The sequence below is a fragment of the Schistocerca gregaria genome, chromosome 7, assembly GCF_023897955.1.
Source record: "Schistocerca gregaria isolate iqSchGreg1 chromosome 7, iqSchGreg1.2, whole genome shotgun sequence".
Taxonomy (NCBI): domain Eukaryota; kingdom Metazoa; phylum Arthropoda; class Insecta; order Orthoptera; family Acrididae; genus Schistocerca; species Schistocerca gregaria.
In genome coordinates, this window is record NC_064926.1 from 180,127,928 (window position 1) to 180,149,151 (window position 21,224).

At 43.4% G+C, this 21,224-nt stretch overlaps 1 protein-coding gene across 3 annotated transcripts in view; it reads left to right on the plus strand.

The window, feature by feature from the left end:
* LOC126281604 (uncharacterized) overlaps positions 1-21,224 on the plus strand; it is a 1,096,782-nt gene that overhangs the window by 582,389 nt on the left and 493,169 nt on the right. For all 3 annotated transcript variants that reach the window (XM_049980710.1, XM_049980711.1, XM_049980709.1), the window contains one exon: positions 12,381-12,504. In XM_049980710.1, the coding sequence (XP_049836667.1) occupies positions 12,403-12,504 (102 nt within the window). In that variant the 5' untranslated portion in view covers positions 12,381-12,402. The remainder of the gene's footprint in view (positions 1-12,380; positions 12,505-21,224) is intronic.

Genomic DNA, 21,224 nt, shown 5'->3' on the forward strand with positions numbered 1-21,224 from the left:
CAAGAAGGCTCTTAGCTTTGCTCGGAGGACGAAAGATGGTTTTCACTTCGTGTTTACGCAAAATGCGTCCAGTTTCTCCGGATAAGGCCCTACAAAACGGAACAATAGCCAAGGCCGCCTCCTCCTGAGGTTCATCCTCAGTTTCCGCCGGTACTGCAGATGTGGAATGTAGAGCCTTCCGAATTTGTCCTTCCTTGTAACCTTTTCTCCGAAACACGGTCCTCAGATGTTCCAGTTCTTGTTGGAGACTGTCCCTGTAAGAGATGGTGGGAGCTCTGTATACAAGAGTTTTGAGCACGCCATTCTTTTGTGTCGGGTGGTGGCAGCTATCCGCATGTAGGTACAAATAAGTGTGCGTCTTCTTCCGATACACGCTGTGGCCCAAAGTGCCGTCAGCTCGTCTTCTAGTCAAAATATCGAGGAAAGGGAGCATCCCGTTCGTTTCGATCTCCGTGGTGAACTTAATATTACGATGGCTAAGTAGTCGATTGCCGAAATATTGTGTCCTATGCACACTCATATCAGGCTCTTCACCCGAGATTTTTTTCGAGGTGAGACTTATTTTTCCTCATTGTGCCAAGAAGTGTAAATCGTCTCTTCAGTGATTCTTCTGCATGCAAGATAGTAGTGTACTAGTAATCTGTTGTGATGTTTCAACCAGTTGCTTGAATCCTCCCAATGATTCTCAACATATCGTCTGTACATGAATTAGAAAATTGGACAAGGCCTTCAAGCTGCTTTCCGACATACACTTCCATTTGAGATGTGTACTTTGTCCTTCCATCACGTAATGTCTGTATCTAGATTGTATATTTAGCAAGCTTGCTTGGAATTAACACCAAAAGCTACATTTAGCTCCAAATGGCACCAGCTGTTCATCTCTTGTAGCGTAACTTCCAAGGCAGTATGAATTTCTGCCGTTTTCTTTGAAGAACATCAGTACTTCCCTTATGTCTTCCATTTTGTCCAATTCGTTACGTTGTACTGTATCATGAATATCGCCAAATCTCAAGCACCTCTTAAGGAACAAAAATCCATCTGTTGCTACAGTAGTGTGAAATATTTCTGCTCCCACTTCCTATTAAGAAAACAGATCTAGTAAAATCATTTTAGCTGCTTTGTAAGAACCAACAATTATAAGTAATCCAACAGAAGATCGTATTTCTATTACGTCTGTTTTCCGGCATCAGTTTTTGTTGTTATAGAAGCGCTCAGGGCCATCAATATAAAGGTTGATGAACTCTATTACTGTAGGATTATTTGGATATTTATGAGCACATTGAAGCATTCTACAGCAATCTTTCATCTTTTAGCAATTAATTTGGTTCCAGGAAGCTGAATTAATATATTCTGTTTCCTGGTTCTGATATTATTAGGCTTAGCTGTAGAAATCCATTTAGTTATTTCATAATTACCACGTATAAACTTGTCTGGTATTATTGAATAGGAGGATGCTGTCTATTTTCGAGCACATCAGACTGATCACTTCTCCCAGCGGGTTGGACGTCGGGAGGGCCGAGAGGAGGTCATTTTAACTAGGCTGCGTCTTGGGCACTGCCTTTTTAGCCATCGTCATTTGTTAAGTGGCGCTCCCCCACCACTTTGTACACATTTCGCCCAAGTATTAACTGTCCGACAAATCCTGACGGAATGCTCATTTTTTAACCGTTTACGTTACCGCTTGGGTTTGCCACCTGAGTTATCGGCCGTTTCAGCGAACGACGCGCGGGCTGTCGAATGTGTTTTACTTTTTATCGGTCGCAGCAATATGGTGAAAGCCATTTAATCTTTAGTTCTGGACGTCCGTTTCTCAATGATGTATTTTATAGACCTTTCTCCACGTCCTTATTTTTAGCTGTTCTCTCTTACGTCGATTGGGATTGACGTGTAGTCGATTTTTCAACTCCTCGCTGCCTTCGCGTTCTGTAGTTTTGACTTGGCCGCGTATGACCCAGGTTTGTTTTGTTTTAGGTCACAAAAACAACTGACCTGTACCGTCGTTTATTTTTATTTATAACTGGTATGCAAGCCGATAGTCTGCCTCCAAACAATAGTAGCATATTCTCGTATTGAGGAGCGATTGATAAACAAAAACTGTTGTCGCCGGCCCATGTGGCCGAGAGGTTCTAGGCGCTTCAGTCTGGAACCGCGCGACCGCTACGGTCGCAGGTTCTAATCCTGCCGCGGGCATGGATGAGTGTGATAGCCTTAGGTTAGTTAGGTATAAGTAGTTCTAAGTTCATGGGACTGATGACCTCAGATGTTAAGTCTCATAGTGTTCAGAGCCATTTGAACCATTTTAACTTTCTTCACCCTGCTCTCCTTCATTTCATCCGAATCTTAAATCTCTGGTATGCAACAACAATTATCATCTTCTTTAAAAACTTCCTCCAACACCCTTCTAAGATACTTTTGCTGCTCCTTATGTGACATAATACTATACTCACTACAGAATGTCGCACTAGTAGTTAGGTGCGGTGTTACCAACACCCCAGCGATAAAACGTGTGGTATACGCTATTGCGTACCTTTAAAACAATGGTTTCGCAACAATGTGCATCCTTTTTAATGAAGGTAAGAAGCTTCTCAACAGAGAGGCAAGTATGCTTCCCTAAATACGAGCCAACTTTTGCATTTGGGATATTGTTAACACACCACATCCCCAATTAAAGACTATCCGCATCCCGCGTCGCTCCTGGCGACTGCTCACCTGCAGAAGCGATGACTGTTATTTCAGATATGTTTGAAAGAACAGACGCCGCATCTGTATAACTAGGGTGGTGCGGCCCAGTCATCCTTTCTGTGCAGACGCTCAACGCGCTCGAACACTTATCGGAATCAGGGAAGCACTGTGAACAATGAGCGTAAGGGGCAGGAGCCCTACGTCAACAGTGTGTGGATAAGTTGAGATTTATGTCTTTCATGGACTGTGTCCTGATTGATGTGCTCAAGGCGATAGTTCGTGAGACGAGTCACGGTCCGGTACAGATTTTCAACATTCCCAATTGATGTACTTCAGTTCTCTATAGCAGGTAATGTCTTGCTTTACTTTTTATCGTAATAATGTATTTCTGTATGAACAAAAATGGCGTCTGTCGGGCCGGCCGTTATGACCGAGCGGTTCTAGGCGCATCAGTCTGGAACGGCGCGACCGCTACGGTCGCTGGCTCGAATCCTGCCTTGGGCATGGATGTGTGTGATGTCCTTAAGTTAGTTAGGTTTAGGTAGTTGTAAGACTAGGTGACTGATGACCTCAGCTGTTAAGTCCGATAGAGCTCAGAGCCACTTGGCGTCTGTCGAACATGTCGTAAAGAACAGACACCACGTGTATTTAAGAAGGACGGGACCGCCCACCATCCTTCATGAGCAGATTACAGCACGCTCGAACTGTTGCAGGAGGCAGCGAATCGCTGTGAAAAGTGAGAGTGATGGGCAGGGGCCTGCATCATTAGTGTGGGAGTAAGTTGGAAATTTGGGTCCTTCAGAGACCGTGTTCGGATGGCCGAGGCGATCGAGGCGACCGTCTGCGAGAAACGGAAAAAATCTGGGTTCGAGTCAAGGTCTGGCAAAAATATTGAACATTCTGTATTGGTGTGTTTCATTGTCCAATGCGCCTAATGTCTTTCTTTCCCTTGTATCAACTCCTCACCTAATTTAAAGCTGACGGACATATTAGAGGCAGACTGAAAATTTACTTGTTCCAGCCGGGATTCCCAAGACGTCTACTTTTCCCAGGTATGCGCTTTAGTACTAGGCTACTATACTCGACTAGTTTCACAGAAGCTGAGAAAGGAAAATAGTAACTTGCCACTTCCGTTCAAATGGTTCAAATGGCTCTGAGCACTATGGGACTTAACTTCTGAGATCATCAGTCGCCTAGAACTAATTAAACCTAACTAACCTAAGGACATCACACACATCCATGCCTGAGGCAGACTGTAGTGTTTAGAACCGCTCGGCCACTTCGGGCGGCTAAGTGGACACTTTCTTCGCAGCGGAGGAATCAGGTGAATCATGATGACTTTAGGCCTGTTTCCGCCCGCAGCCACCCTCAGCTAGGAAACAGTATGACGCGCCACAGTAATACATTGTACAAGGCACTAAGAATTTAACGTAGATTCCAGCGTGCTGCTGGCCCTAGGAACATAAAAGGCCTGTCCTCCCTCACTGCTTTCTTCTACACTCAGCAACCGTTGTAGACACCACAACGAATACAAGAAGATCGAGTAGGGGTAAAAATCTGTTTAGTCGCAAAATTTTGTTCAGTGTTAGGAGGGAATGTCATGAACAACATACTAAATTGTAACCAATGGGGTGTAAGCGTGGGGGTGTCAGTGCGGTTAGATGTGACTCTTTCACGTTTTTTTAAATAACTGTGGCCTTCAGTGAAAATATTCCTTTGTATCAAATTGAACTTTATTAAATGTCATACAAAAAAGGTGATATTAATTTCTTCTCTAGATTTAATACTTTCGACGTTGCAGGAGATGCAAATATCGCATATTATAGAAAATAGTGTTTCAATAGCATCATATCAGTTTATTGTTAAGTGACGGAGATTAAGAACATAAATTACAAGCGTGCACCTCATCTAAGTAAAGTAGAACCATGTTAAGGAGCAAATTGCATTCTTGCTGTGTGTCGGCCTCGGGTGCAGGAGGTTGGAGAGAAGGTAAAAGTATGATGGAAGGCAGCTCGCGGGATTCTGGTCATGCACTTTCCCTGCTTGTAGGTCTGCAAACTTATTAGCAGTCAAGCGAATCCCCACTCTCTCTACTTCGCGTCACAAGAAGGAACTACAGGGTGCTTCAGAAAGTTATACTTACCCTTCCGCAGTTTGCCTTATCAATGACTGGTGACAAAGTGCGCAGACACGCCCAGGAGTACATTTTCTACGAAATGCGTTAGCAATACATTGAATACAGATATGAGTTGCTAACAAGTCTAATGCTCGAAACGCGTGGGGACAGAATCTACGTAAATCTTTGCACACTGTTCGCGGGGACGTTGACTTTTAGTCACCTTGGCGGTAGTTGTAGTTTTCTTCCAGTAAAGGTAGCTTCCCACCTGACGATGCTTCCTTGTCAGTCCACAGACGGACTATATATCCCCAGCATTTCCTATCCAGTTTTTAAAATTGGTTAGGCAAAATAACTTCAGCTAGCTTGTGTTTTTACAGTAGAGTATTTTGAATTTATTAGGAGTGTACTCATTTGCAGTTGTTAAGTGACCTTGAAACCTCCCCTTTGGAATATTATGTATTACTGTGCTGGTAAACCTCTTACGTTATCTGATATTCAAACAGCTGAGCAAAACTGAACGTGCTCAGACATTTCTCTCTTTACTTATTCTGATCAGCACTAAACTGACACACAATATTTTTAGCGCAACGCAACCTGACATTCAATAATCCCTACAAAAGAATGGCCATGACTAACAATAACCTATACCATTCATGAATCACTTACCTCACCAATATCTTCGTTATTCGAAATACTGCAATACAGCGAGCGCCAATACTGCCAGGTAAATAAAAGATTCTAACTACTGAAGGCACTAACTACTGATAAGCATAGTTAACAAATGAAAGATTTTGATGGAGAAAAAACAACGTATTTACCTTAATAGTATTCAAAAGTCATTATATAGTTCATGATATCCTGTACTACAAATTTACTCTTTCTGATGGACACAGGTCCAGATCGTCCGCTCTCAAAATTCTGACATCTCTCTCCCCACATCCACCACTGATGGCGGCTCACCTGCAACTGCACAACGCTACACGTATTCACATCCAACTGCCCAACACTACAATAGCAAATATTCCTCCATTGCAAATCAGCCACAGACTGCACACAGTACAGTCAGTGATTTTCATACAGAGCGCTACGTGGCGTTACCAACATAAAAACCTAAACAGCCTACATCCAACCTTTTATGTAAAATATTTTTCTATAATCAGTGCATGAGAAGTGTTTAATTCGTACGTATAATGTTATAAGGGACCTATCTAGTGTTGGTGGGGTAGGGACTAGATTGGAAAATAGGGCACCTTGCTGCTGGATATTATTGACAGTGTATTGTAAAGCTGTGTAACTGTATTGTAGCCACTTGACGGTGAATTAACCAATGACTAGAATTTTACTGTATTTTTCTCACAATTAATTTTGTTACTTCTACACTGAATAAACCTGATCCATTGGGGAATTGCTGGTGCTTTTGGAGTGGGCTGCATTGAGCGCACCCAGTTCCCACAGGTCTCCCGTATATCTTACAAGATGGGTATGGACGTGGAATGGAACTGGCCATGTTCAAGGCTGGAACATTTCAAAATGGCTCTGAGCACTATGGGACTTAACATCTGTGGTCATCATTCCCCTAGAACTTAGAACTACTTAAACCTAACTAACCTAAGGACGTCACACACATCCATGCCCGAGGCAGGATTCGAACCTGCGACCGTAGCGGTCTCGCGGTTCCAGACTGCTTCATCAATAATCCATCACCTATGTACTGCATCTTGCGGAGCGCAGCGTTGACTAGGCCAAATAGATGGAAGTCGGAAGCCGAGGGATCCGGGCTGTCGAGTAGATGAGGAAGAGATCGGACAGGTCACCCGATGGTGTTGCGATGGTTACAGACGCCTCACACGACGACACACCGTGATTTTGTTCACTGCCAGGTCTTAGTAGGTATTCCACAAGTGCCTATGAATATCTGTGAAACTCAGATTTTCACTCAAAACAAGTTCAATGACAGCAGTCTGCTATGAACGCTTCTTCGCTACAGAGCCTATTTTGAAGGCTACGCATTGCACCGCCACCTATCGGAAGTCCATGAAACTACAGCGGCTGAAGCGGAAGTATTCCACGATTTCCCGCAGCTAATTACGCATTTTTTCAAGCAAAACTAGACGAAAAAAATTATTGTTGCACTAGTTGTTGAACGTCCAACGAATTTAACTTACGTTGAAACATGGGCCAGGGAAAATGAGAAATCACCTGCTCGTTCTTTAGTTTATAGATCTGTGAAGGAGGGAAATGCATGACGACACTATGGCGACTAACCGTCCCTCATGCTTTTACTCTTCTGCTTCTGCGTACCGCCCTCCCCTCCCCCCCCCCCCCCCTCTGCCCCCCTCACCCCATTCGTTTGCTGGCGCAGAAGGCACTCAACTGTGTTTAGATGTGGTACACAAATTTAGTATTTTTTCGTATCTCACTTCATTTGACAATAATCATTAGCTTTATATCACTAAAGCACTCTTCTTAATGATGTGCATTCCTTTCCAACCTTGCAGTGGTAAAAATATTAGCTCTGGAGAAATAATGAATATCACCTTTTTTGTAGGAAATTTGATGTAATCTTATTTGATACTGGGAAACATTTTGCTAGACCCGCCATTCTCAAGTTATTCAAGGTAAACATAAAATGATTTTGTACTCCTTACACCGACACGTTCACACCCAGCTCATCGGGATTTTTTGTTATGTTATTTATGGCAATCCCTCTTAACACAACACGAAAAGTTTGCGTATACATGAAATTTGCCTTTACGGACTTGACTAATGTGCTCGGAGGCGATCAAGTCCTTACGTTTCCAGTATCCCCTGCACAATAAGCGAATTTATATAATGCGTAAGTATCAATACCATGTACACAAAAAATAGGACTTTGAGCTGTATTTTTAGGGTAGCATCAGTAAAATACAGAGGTGAGACAATTTAATACATTTACTTCACTCTAACATCAAAAAGCCAGTCAATGAAACGACCTGATGTAATTACATTCATGAAAATGTTTTTAGAATCATGTGTGCAGTTTGTCCGTAACCTGAAGAGTGTTCATTGTTTGTGGCCGGGGAAGTGATCTTACCGTGAAACGTCCCCTTAGAAAAATTGCACACGACTGGTCTTAAACTGACACACAATATCTTTAGCGCAACGCAATATGACTTCCAAAAATCCCTACGAAAGAATGGCCCTGACTATCATTAATCTATACCTTTCACAAATCACTTACCTCAGAAAAATCTTCGTTACTCGAACTACTGCAATACAGCGAGCGCCACTACTGCCAGCTAACTAAAAGAATCAAACTGCGGAAGGCACTAACTACTGGTAGGTATAGTTAGCAAATGAAAGGTTTTAATAGAGAACAGTGTATTTACCTTAATAGTCAAAATATATATGGTAGTTCATGACATCCAGTCTTACAAATTACAAAACTCCGCCATTTCTCTTCTCACATCCACCACTGCTGGCGGCTCGCCTCCAACTGCGCAACGCTATGCGCTGTTAGCATCCAGCTGCCGCTGCCCAACACTACAATGGCGAGTATTACAACAATGCCAACCAGCCACAGACTGCACACGGCACAGCCAGTGATTTTTCATACAGAGCGCTACGTGGTGTTGGCGTTACCAATAAAAATACTTAAACGGCCTACTTACAACCGGAAATCACACTACAAATCGCCCTAGAAGATGATTGAAATTCAGTTCCTCATCGGGAAGTGCAATGCAGCCTCCTGTGACTTACGTACAGTGATACTTACAGGTACCTCCGGGGTTCAGAAGACTACAGCAAGAAAACTGTAAGACATACAAAAAAGTGACATACATCAGTGGACAGATGATCTCTCCAAGTTCCAGTTGGTGACATGTACTGTGAAGTAGTTACACTGGAAGGAGGAAGGGGAGGGGTGCTAAGGGCGTCAGAACATGTAGATAAATCATCCAATTCGTACTGTATCATACAGACAGGCAATTTAATGAACAGATTTCCAAAGCGGGGTGATGTCACACCTTCCCAAGCAATTCGTATCGGCAGCTACAATGAACTGCACTCACGTATTGACCTCTGCTGCGCCAGTAATGCTGCCCGTATTGAGCAGTTGTATGTCTGATAGTTTCTGTGCAGGCATCGTCTAAAAACATGAAGATACTTACGAATAATCCTGTAGATACTGTTCGTGTTTATTTCTTGCGTTGTTTATGTTAGTTACTAGTTTCTGCATTCTGTATATTGCCAACGTATGTTATGGAAAATAAACCTACCTGGACTTTTCTGTGAACCGCGCCAGCCACCTGCGGTCCCCTAGGTGCATCGCAGAACGGTCGGTATAACCTAGTGAAATACCCCGTAGATGATGGGCAGGGAGAGTGGAGGCTTACCTGCCTGCTCTTCGGTTCACAGACGTATTTCCTGTTCTGTATGTCACAACACAGAATGTACCTGCTGCCACATTCACGACACGCACATTCCTCTCAGTATCTACAGATGGAGGAAATGATAGACTGCCAGTAATTACTGTGTCTCGTTAGCAGTCCAGGTGTTCGAGCTTATGACCTGTACCGTCTTTTAATTTTATTTATAACTGGTATGGAAGCCGATCATCTGCCTCGAAACTAAAGTAGCGTATCCTCGTATTGAGGAGTGATCGAACAAACTTTGAAAAGAATAACTTCATTAACAAAACGAAACTCAATTCTGCTCTCCTTGGATGAATATCCACACAACTACATCAACACAAATGTCTCTCCTGTGACGTTGTCTGTGATGTCCCTAGACAACGATCCCTGGAATGGTGAAAGACAGCAGCGTGAAGACCTGGGACGTTACTGGGCTGTTCCTGTCGGCGTGTGACGGCTGATGTTCTCTTGGTGCAGACCAGGAATAAATGGGCCGGTGCTGCCAGCTCTGAGACGAAGTGCTAGTACTGTCAGCATGTAGCGCTGGAACTGATCTGCAATTGTGGCCAGACGGAATTGCTGGTACTGCCGACTTGAGGTGTATGGCGTAACTAACCTCGCAATCTCCGGTATTGGCCAAAATAGCCGGGAGCTGCCTACAGCTGACAGGTACGCTGTCAGTCGGTGAGGTTGGCGACCCCCCCCCCCCCCTCCCCGTACCCACCTCCCCCCCCCCCCCCAAGGTGCTGTGGTGACGACGTGTAACATGGTGGTAAATAACTCAGTGTTTATGAAAGCTGTTTATCTTGTCTTCCTGGTGGTATGGCTGCCAGTACGGCCCGCTGGTGTGCAGAGGAAACGACCACAAGGCGGATACAATTTAAGGAAATCTGTAATTACTAATTGTGTATAATTATTATTAATCTATAATTTCATTCGGAAACAATTTAAAACACTGGACAGTGTTCATCTAATTAATTAACTATTAAGATAAGTAGATTGTCATTATAACTACTATCTTGTTACTAGTTAAAACTGGTTCACATGGCTCTGAGCACTATGGGACTTAACATCTTAGGTCATCAGTCCCCTAGACTTAGAACTACTTAAACATAACTAACCTAAGGACATCAAACACATCCATTCCTGAGGCAGGAATCGAACCTGCGACCGTAGCGATCGCGCGGTTCCAAACTGTAGCGCTTAGAACCTCACGGCCAACCCGGCCGCCTGCTAGTAAAAAGCTAGGTGTGTCTTAACTGTATTTATTACAAACATATTGACAGTGTTGGAAATTTCCGTTACAACGTTCTGGGACTCGTAGAGGGAAGTCAGTACATAACATTTTGAATAGGAAACGATGTCGTGAAACGTACCGTTTCGGTTCTACGACCCTTTTAGTTCAGATGTTGAAATATCCACTTCTGCTTGAGGAATCGAACTAGGCTTGACGCTGTACGAATGTTAGGTAACAATTGGAGACATCCATTTATCACTTAAGCATATTGTTTTGTATTAAGACTTAAATATTATGTATTTACATTACTTTAAAACATAACAGAACACAGCGCTCTGTACGTATAAAACAGTGCTGATGTGTCATTACCACAGCGGATATATGTGCTAACCATCAACGTATTTTCGTAGTTTTTCCTTTCGCATTATCACCTAATAATTGTACTTCATCACGCCTAATTCAGATCCTCAAGCAGAAGCGGACGAGTTAAACATCTGAAGAGAAACCATCGTAGAACGGAAACAGTAAGTTTCGAGACGTGGGATCCTGCTCAGAATATTATGTATCACTCTCTTCTACGAGTTCTAGAGGTTTGTAACGGGAATTTCTAAGTATCCTATATACCGCCAGGTGTAAAACCGTCATCTATAACATAATTGTTTTGGAATCTGGAAGACCATTGCCAATACTTCAAATCCGCTAAATTCTGTAGTTCTTTAAAAGGCTGTGTTTGTATGTATTCCAATGTGTGCCACTATCAGTACTGAAGATGCCTTCCTGACTCCCGTAGACACACACGCTGCACTAACGGTGAGTGTCCTGACTTTCAGCTTCCTTTGACCACTGTAAAATAGTAATTTGCTGACGGCTGTCACAAGGTACACAGAAATAACTCCTACAATACACCATTCCTTATCAACCTGTCACATGCGATCTTCACTTACACTGTATATTTTTCGTTACGGTGAATCAGTGTTATCCTCTTGTTTATGATGATAGATCTCCAGCTCTCTCCTGGATACCTTCTCAGCTGTTACCCACTGTCGCTGAAATGAGGACAGGGCTGATCAATGTAGACTAGCGCTCCAATTTCTCCCCAGGCACAGTCACTGTCTAGTCGATGTTCTGTTCCATTCGTCTTCCTCATTTATGCCTTAGCAAGTGTTGTGTACATAGTTCCACATAGTCAGCGCGTACACAACTTTCCCACTAGAGCGCGCCCCGCTAAGCACAACAGCGCAAGCGCAGCGCTCATCCGTCTCAGCAATACGAGATGGCGCCGCGTTAGAGACGGACCGAATTCTGCTTCCGCCGATCTGCGTATTAATATGTAACGCAGCCAATGAGATTGCTGTTAACGTAGAACCTTTTCTCCTCGCGGATCACACTAATGCAGTGATACCTGACCAGTCGAGGTATTATAATGAGTGTACAGACCTCCGATCAGTCAGTCTGCATTAGTCTGCATTAGTCTGTAGTCAAGTTCCAGTCTGGGCCTAATAAGATTATCACATTCCTGAACATTGCCATGATGATAAATGTATAGACGCTTTGTCAAGTATCAGAGATATGTGAGAATAAGATTAACGTACCAAGACCAAAGGAACTTCAGATTGTCAATTGTAAATAGCATCCAGAATCAAGTTAAATAAGGCTTACGATTGTTATTATTTTAATAAATGTGTGTGAAAATTAATCAAGTTCTGTTTCAAGTTGGTCACCGGCAATCTGCTACTCTAAGCGTGCAAGTGGCATTTCTATCTTCTTACCTGACGGCAGAAGATAAACACGCCACGATAAGACCACGAGACATACTGCTGACACTCGCCTACTTCGTTAGAGCGACAAGTCAAATAATCTGATGGTGTGTGTACCGAAGGTCTTACAGTACGCACACCACACCAATGGTGTTCGGCAACCAGCGTGACGGGAGCTGTTGTCTGGTTTGCAGGCTGTGATGCGGAGCGGACGCCATGCGGACGACCGTGCTGTCTCCCTACTCGGCGCTGCGAGGCCGCGTCTGCAGTAGGCTGCACGCCAGGAGTGCCGCCATCGCCAGCGCAGTCTACACGCTGGTCAGTATCCACTGCACTGCGCTACACTACACTACACCACACTACACTACACAGGCACTGTAAGCTGCACTCCACAATGTCCGTATGGCCAGTGCAGTCTACACACAATACACTAACCACGACACTACACACTACACAAACTACTCTACACTACACTAACGATATCCTGATTAAGTAGACTGTACACGAGAGGCGCTGCCATCATCAGTGCAGTCCACAGTCTGATTAGAAGCCACCGCACTACACTGCTCTACACTATAGAAATGTTACATTGATACAGCAGGCTGACAGCCAGGAACTTTGTCATCGCCAGTGCACGCTACATGCACGTCAGCACCCACTACAATACAGTACACTAGGCTACACGTACTACATAAATGCAGTAAGCTATACGCCAGGAGTGACTCCATCGCCCATGTTATCTCTACATGCAGGTCAGTACCCACTGTAATACACTACACCATTGTACCGCACACTGCTGCGTGCCAGGCAGAATATAACTATAAAGCGGGTCAGGTTTGTAATGAAGTATGTCGGAGTTCCAGGTAACGCGTTCATTCCAAATGGCTCTGGTACTACTGTGGCCGCACCACGAGATGTCCCTTGGCAGAGGGGTGAAGGTCACTGTTAACAGGAAAGTGCAATGTGCGCATACGCCACATGAGTAGTGAATTTCTTGCGAGAGCTATCAGCATGGTATGTGCGCCAATGTTCGTAGGCCAGCTGTAGCATGGGTGACAGTGACTTGCCTACAAGCTGCTGAGATTCCGCCTGACTGGAAAATTGTGCATGAGCTATTGGAATGCTGCGTGAACCAATTGACAGCGTAATGATTTGACAGGCACATTGCTAGTTAACGGAAAACGGCTGAGAGGCGACTAAGTCGGAATTTCTGACTTGTGAGTTCCCTTCGGATTTCTACAGGAAGGGATGATGCTGTCATTTGACGAAAATACTTCGCACCAGTTATAATATTATTAATTCCTATGGCAAATACTTGATTTTTAATCACTGAAAGAAAATAAAAAGTGCTGTTTATTTCATTTGTTTGTAGATAGGTTCCGCTCTGAGCAAAAAAAAAAAAGCAGACAAAAACACAATGTTTTCTCCTTTTTTAACCAGCCATGTTTCGCTGAAGTCTGTAACACGCTCTTTCATTAATGAATATGTGTTATGACGTATACAATGCAGGGTTGGTGCTGATTCCTGGGCGAAACTAAATGGCATGGCCACTTTGTTAAAATAAGAATTTTGTTGCTCAGCTGAATCTTTTGCTGGTCTGTGTTGTCTCTTCTCAGGAACATGAGTTTTTCCACGGGCCTTACCTGTACGAAGAAATTTTACTATTTCCTCTGGGAGGTACAAGTGCAATTAGTAAATGACATCCCACTTTAAGGCATGTCTATTTTAAAACCACTCTTTAACAGTTAAGAACGTCATTTCTCTTCATACAAGAGTTTCTATCTTTCACTTACATAGCTCCTTACAACAAATAATGAAGGACTGTTTGGCCCCTGCTGCCTAGTGTGACCCAACAGAACAGAGATAATAATACGCATATAGGCCAAAGATTTTAGCCAGTCATATAGATATTCAACCAAAACGTTTAAATCATTCTTACAGAAATTGCTAAGCAATTATTACAGAAGACTGCATAAACACTTATGCAACGGAATTTACAAAGCAGGCATAGTTACATCTTTGTTAATTTAACTAAACAAATGTTAAATTTGTTTCCTGTGAAAAAAAGGAAACGACTTTTACGCGATGATACTAATTCTTATACAGGATTATATTAATTAAAGTTACACTTTCGAACCGCTGTAGAAATAACACCACTGGCCAGAATGACGTGAAATAGCAACGAACTATTATCGGAGAAAGGAAAAATAGTATGGCACAGAAAAAACAGTTGCAAAATGTAGCATAGATGGCGGTGTAAGTATCATAATGTAATAGTGGTCACTTACATATGACGTATCAATCATACAACAATGATTAAGGTGGACGTCTGGCGTTAAACAAACTGTACTACTCACAGTGCATGAGTATACAGGTGTGATACTGTTAGTTACGTAACCCCATCCACCACACCAAGGTCATATCACATCGGATGGGAAAAATCGGTTTTCAATTGTTGTGGGACCAATAACCGCATAAAAAGCATCAATCAGAATCAAACCGGATTATTAATTACCATGTGACTGGTACAAAACATGTTCACTATGATGTCCACCGTTTTCTGCTACTAGTTAAATTCGAGACGCAGCATGTTACACATCTGAACGAAGTGTTTCCGGGCCACGTTCAGAATGTGTTGCGCAATGCGTGCCTTCAATGCAGCTAAGTTTGCAATCGTAACACTGAACGCAACATCTTTCAGATAGCCGCAGTGCCAGATGTCAAACAGATTAAGATCAGGCGATAGGGACGGCCAGGGTGTAGGGAAATGGCCGCTGATAATGCTAGCATTTCCGAAATGGCGCTTCAGCAGTTGCTTAACTGGATTCGCAATGAGCGGATGTGCGCAGTCTTGCATAAAAATGATCCCACCCACAAATCCACGCTGTTGGGGAGCTGAAATGACGTGGTTGCGCAGAAGACACTCATACCGCTTACTAGTCACTGTACAGGTAACAGGACCGGAAGCAAATGTCTCTTCCAAAAAATATGGCCGCGTGATAAACGATGCTGTAAACACGCACCACACAGTGACCTTTTCAGGATGAAGTGGTACTGGTTGATTTGCGTGTGGATTTTCCGTTGCCCATATTCGACAATTCTGGGTATTGACATATTTTGTCAGATGGAAGTGGGCTTCGCCTGTACACAAAATCTTCTACGTCCAATCATTGTGCACTTCTATGCGAGAAAGAAACTCTAAAGCAAAGATCTCTCTTGCTGGCAGGACAACAGGAAACAACTCGTGCACACGGGTAATCTTGAATGGATAGCAAAGAAGGATGTTTCATAGGATTTTACTCACGTTCCTCACGGGTATGTTCGAGCAATTCTCCGTGCACTGCACGTTTGCACAACACCACTCGTCTCCTCCTGCACTGCATTGGCCACTGATTCCACCGACTTCGAATCAGTTCCTTTCCTCCTCTACGAGGTTTTACACAAAAAAAACCGTCCTTTCGAATTTCCGAATCATTTTCTCCAGCGACGTGTGCACTGTCATCATTCTTGTAATACAGCTTTACAAGCAGAACTCGATCCTTCATTGAGACCCCCATGGCGATCGTCGCAGACGCGAAAGGAGGAAAAGCCGTGTACCCAGCGTGTTTATACCAACTTCAAAGGGTCGTGCGCATGACAGGTGTTTTCACTTAAGTACTCTGAAACATACAGCGCCATAAATTGACCAATATTCACACTAGTTTCTTTTTCTTCTATCGTACGTTTTCCCCCTTCTCCGATGCAATTCCGCTGCAATTTGACGTCATTCTGACCAGTGGTTATTTCTACAGCGGTTCGAAGGTATAACTTTAATTATAATCACATTAAACATGACACGATCGATACTCACAATCGTCGGTGATTTAATGCTATGTATTAGGTTTGATTTCAAGTTACAGTATTTTCAGTGAGTTTTTTATTTTTTCTATGAAATAACTGGAAAGACAGCGTTTCACTTCCGTACAATCTGGAAGATGCAGAATTTCACTTTATACCGTCTTAATAAATGCTGAAGTCTTTTCCTGCTATCTCTCACACTCTTTCTCTGGGAAAAACTGGGAGTCTGTGTGGGTGTTTGCGTTTCTATATGTAACAGGTTAACACTTTTACAGGTTTCCACATGGTTTTCGCTGTGAAACTGCACTTCTAATTTGCAATGTATCACTGTTCACAAGATAAGAAAAAAGATGTCGTACAGTTGAATGTGTCAAGGATGGGTGTTTTGACTCTTGTTTTCGGCTTACGCTTTCAGAGACAGCTTTATATTCTTTTGTTATATGTTTTGCTTCTGACAACAGTGATATCTTAGCTCAAGATGGACATCGACAGTACCAGTTAGTTCCGAATAAGGGGCCACGTATTTATATGAGAGTAAAATTGAAATTAATGGGCGATTGTATTTTTTCGACCGAGTAATGTACGGTATAAGTCATTTTTTCTATATGACGTATCATGTTAGATAATAAATGTGAAAACAGAAACAAATACTTGACGAAATACTCAGTCACGTAACTGGGGACAAAACTGTCAGAAAAACACGAAAATGGACAGACGAAACTCACTCGGGGAACAAAGAACAATTTTTATGCGGTAACAAAACTGATTAGACGCCGAAACCTTGGTATCACATCCACACATGTCGTCTGCCGCTGTGTTGCACTATCAAAATGATATCTCATCCGACAGTTACTCCACAACGAGTGAAAGTGAGATCAGATGAATATTGAGTAATGGTAGCATACCAAACGTTAAATCCTTGGGCACTACATATCAGACTCTGCTATAGGATGAATATTGGGTAACCTTGTTCGAAAAGAAAACATGAAATTATACGAGGCAACAGGGTTAAACTAGGAGTATAGTTCTGAAATTGTGTAGCACGATATAGCTCATTGCATTGTATCACAACAGTTGCTGAGTCTTTCCGGTTTTGGACAAAGGATCAGGGACTCTAGCCTATAAATTGGAGGGTAAGGTGCGCCAACGTAATGCAACTGTGAGGTCCAACTACCATGAGGAAGAAAGTTAGCTCATAATGAGCCGAGAATATGTCCAATGTTTCGATTGTAATGTCATTGAAGACATCAGATACGTCGAAAAGCTAGTTTACATTTCTAGCTCAGCCAAGGGCATAGTCGTCTTTTTTGTGCTACAATAGAAACATTTGTTATTCTAGTGTATTGATATTCAGGAGACAGTACCTGCGTCTTCAGCTCAGGTTGTCGTTCATTCAGCTTGACTATCACGTCCCTAAAGCCAGTAATTTTGAGTTCCTGTGACAATCTCTACAAAGATCTATCACATACAAAACATAACAAGGAATGCTACAATGTAGGCTTTCACGGTCTGTGTTTACCACAGTTAGAGTTCACAGGTTGCGAAGTCATAGTTGATATAGAAAGATGTACGTTATCCGTTAGCGACTTTTCATTTATATATACTCCTGGAAATTGAAATAAGAACACCGTGAATTCATTGTCCCAGGAAGGGGAAACTTTATTGACACATTCCTGGGGCCAAATACATCACATGATCACACTGACAGAACCACAGGCACATAGACACAGGCAACAGAGCATGCACAATGTCGGCACTAGTACAGTGTATATCCACCTTTCGCAGCAATGCAGGCTGCTATTCTCCCATGGAGACGATCGTAGAGATGCTGGATGTAGTCCTGTGGAACGTCTTGCCATGCCATTTCCACCTGGCGCCTCAGTTGGACCAGCGTTCGTTCTGGACGTGCTGACCGCGTGAGACGACGCTTCATCCAGTCCCAAACATGCTCAATGGGAGACAGATCCGGAGATCTTGCTGGCCAGGGTAGTTGACTTACACCTTCTAGAGCACGTTGGGTGGCACGGGATACATGCCGACGTGCCGGGTGTTGGCCCTGTGTGCCTCGGTCGTATGCAGTCCTGATTGTGGCGCTCACCTGCACGGCGCCAAACACGCATACGACCATCATTGGCACCAAGGTAGAAGCGACTCTCATCGCTGAAGACGACACGTCTCCATTCGTCCTTCCATTCACGCATGTCGCGACACCACAGGAGGCGGGCTGCACGATGTTGGGGCGTGAGTGGAAGACGGCCTAACGGTGTGCGGGACCGTAGCCCAGCTTCATGGAGACGGTTTGCGAATGGTCCTCGCCGATACCCCAGGAGCAACAGTGTCCCTAATTTGCTGGGAAGTGGCGGTGCGGTCCCCTACGGCACTGCGTAGGATCCTACGGTCTTGGCGTGCATCCGTGCGTCGCTGCGGTCCGGTCCCAGGCCGACGGGCACCTGCATCTTTCGCCGACCACTGGCTACAACATCGATGTACTGTGGAGACCTCACGCCCCACGTGTTGAGCAATTCGGTGGTACGTCCACCCGGCCTCCCGCATGCCCACTATACGCCCTCGCTCAAAGTCCGTCAACTGCACATACGGTATACGTCCTCGCTGTCGCGGCATGCTACCAGTGTTAAAGACTGCGATGGAGCTCCGTATGCCACGGCAAACTGGCTGACACTGACGGCGTCGGTGCACAAATGCTGCGCAGCTAGCGCCATTCGACGGCCAACACCGCGGTTCCTGGTGTGTCCGCTGTGCCGTGCGTGTGCTCATTGCTTGTACAGCCCTCTCGTAGTGTCCGGAGCAAGTATGGTGGGTCTGACACACCGGTGTCAATGTGTTCTTTTTTCCATTTCCAGGAGTGTATATATAATTTGTGTAATTGTGGCCCAATATACATTGGACTCACAAAAAGTAAGGTCAACAACTGCTTAGCCAAACATAAAAGGAACTGCCTCCTCGGGCAAACTTACAAATAGTCCACAAAAATACTTGCTTTCTGAGCCGCCAACCATGAAATAGAATTCAGCGATACTAGCTAGCGTTTTATCAGAGACAATGTATTATCATGCGCGTTTGTATAGGGAGGCAACACAGAGCACACGCGCCATGTAAATTTCTACGGAAAAGAAAAAGGAATTATGTCACTGAAATATGAATGCCCTCTTCGAGTTAACAGAATTACGATCGACTACCATTAATAGAAATCGATGACACTAGTCAGAGACAAATGGTGGTTCCCGCTATACGGTTCTATATATTCGGGAATCCGTTGAACTTTTGATGCAGTTATTCTTTTATCTCCGATGATGTTTCTCGCAGTCGGAGAAGAAACGTTAGGAAATAGTTTTACACTGTTGACGAAGTATTCCCAGCCCGGATGTTTCAGCTCAAGGTAAAAAAGAATTTTTCGTGTAAAAATGGACGTTTCAGTGGTAACAACAAACTAGTGTACAGATTTATGAATGAGTCTAAAGACTATGTTTATGTTACTAAACACGTAAAAGTTTCCAGAAAGTTTGGGAGGTAGAAGACGAGGTACTGGCAGAATTGAAGCTGTGGGGAGGGGTCTGGAGTCTTGCTTGGGTAGCTCAGATGGTAAAGCACGTGCCCGCGATAAGCAAAGGTCACGAGTTCGAGTCTCGATCCGGCACGCAGTTTAAATCTGCCAGGAAGTTCCCTAAAAGTTTCTTCGAATTCCAGTTATATGTTGCTTATGTAAAGTAGCCACAAAAATGTAATTTGCAATATTTCATAATACTATTGACTGAATTAAAAATTTCAAAGAGCTTTCTTAAGCTTCACATTAGGAGCTGTGACCTTGCGTTAAAGGCTTAACAGAGTAACACAAGTATTAAGGTTTGAAACTGTGAAACATGAGACAATGTAACTCACTTGCCATAATTACCCAGGCTCGATTCGTTTAGTGTTTAAGAAGGAGAGCACTTACCAACTTCAAACAGCTTTACAAATAATGCAAAACATTTTCGAAACTTTTTGTTGCTTACTACATTTTCACTGTTCATGAAATAAAGCAGACGTTACAATTAATTACTCCGTAACTACCACATCTAAGCACCATGCATTTTCTAGACAGTATCTACATATAGCGTTCAACGAACCGGCAATGTTGTTGTTGTTGTTGTTGTCTTCAGTCCTGAGACTGGTTTGATGCAGCACTCCATGATAGTCTATACTGTGCAAGCTTCTTCATCTCCCAGTACTTACTGTAACCTACATCCTTCTGAATCTGCTTAGTGTATTCATCACTTGGTGTCCCTCTACGATTTTTACCCTCCACGCTGCCCTCCAATGCTAAATTTGTGATCCCTTGATGCCTCAGACCATGTCCTACCAACCGGTCCCTTCTTCTAGTCAAGTTGTGCCACAAACTTCTCTTCTGCCCAATCCTATTCAATACCTCCTCATTAGTTACGTGATCTATCCACCTTATCTTCAGTATTCTTCTGTAGCACCACATTTCGAAAGCTTCTATTCTCTTCTTGTCCAAACTAGTTATCGTCCATGTTTCACTTCCATACATGGCTACACTCCATACAAATACTTTCAGAATCGGCTTCCTGACACTTAAATCTATACTCGATGTTAACAAATTTCTCTTCTCCAGAAACGCTTTCCTCGCCATTGCCAGAGTACATTTTATATCCTCTCTACTTCGACCATCATTAGTTATTTTGCTCCCCTAATAGCAAAACTCCTTTACCCACTTCAAGTGTCTCATTTCCTAATCTAATTCCCTCAGCATCACCCGACTTAATTCGACTACATTCAATTGTCCTCGTTTTGCTTAGGTTGATGTTCATCTTATTTCCTCCTTTCAAGACACTGTCCATTCCTTCAACTGCTCTTCCTAGTCCTTTTCTGTCTCTAACAGAAATACAATGTCATCGGCGAATCTCATCGTTTATTTTTTTGTTTTCCATGGACTTTAATACCTACTACGAATTTTTCTTTTGTTTCCTTTACTGCTTGCACAGTATACAAATTGAATAACATCGGGGAGAGGCTTAAAACCCTGTCTCACTCCCTTCTCAACCGCTGCTTCCCTTTCATGCCCCTCGACTCTTATAACTGCCATATGGTTTCTGTACAAATTGTAAATAGCCTTTCGCTCCCTGTATTTTACCCCTGCCACCTTTAGAATTTGGAAGAGAGTATTCCAGTCAACATTGTCAAAA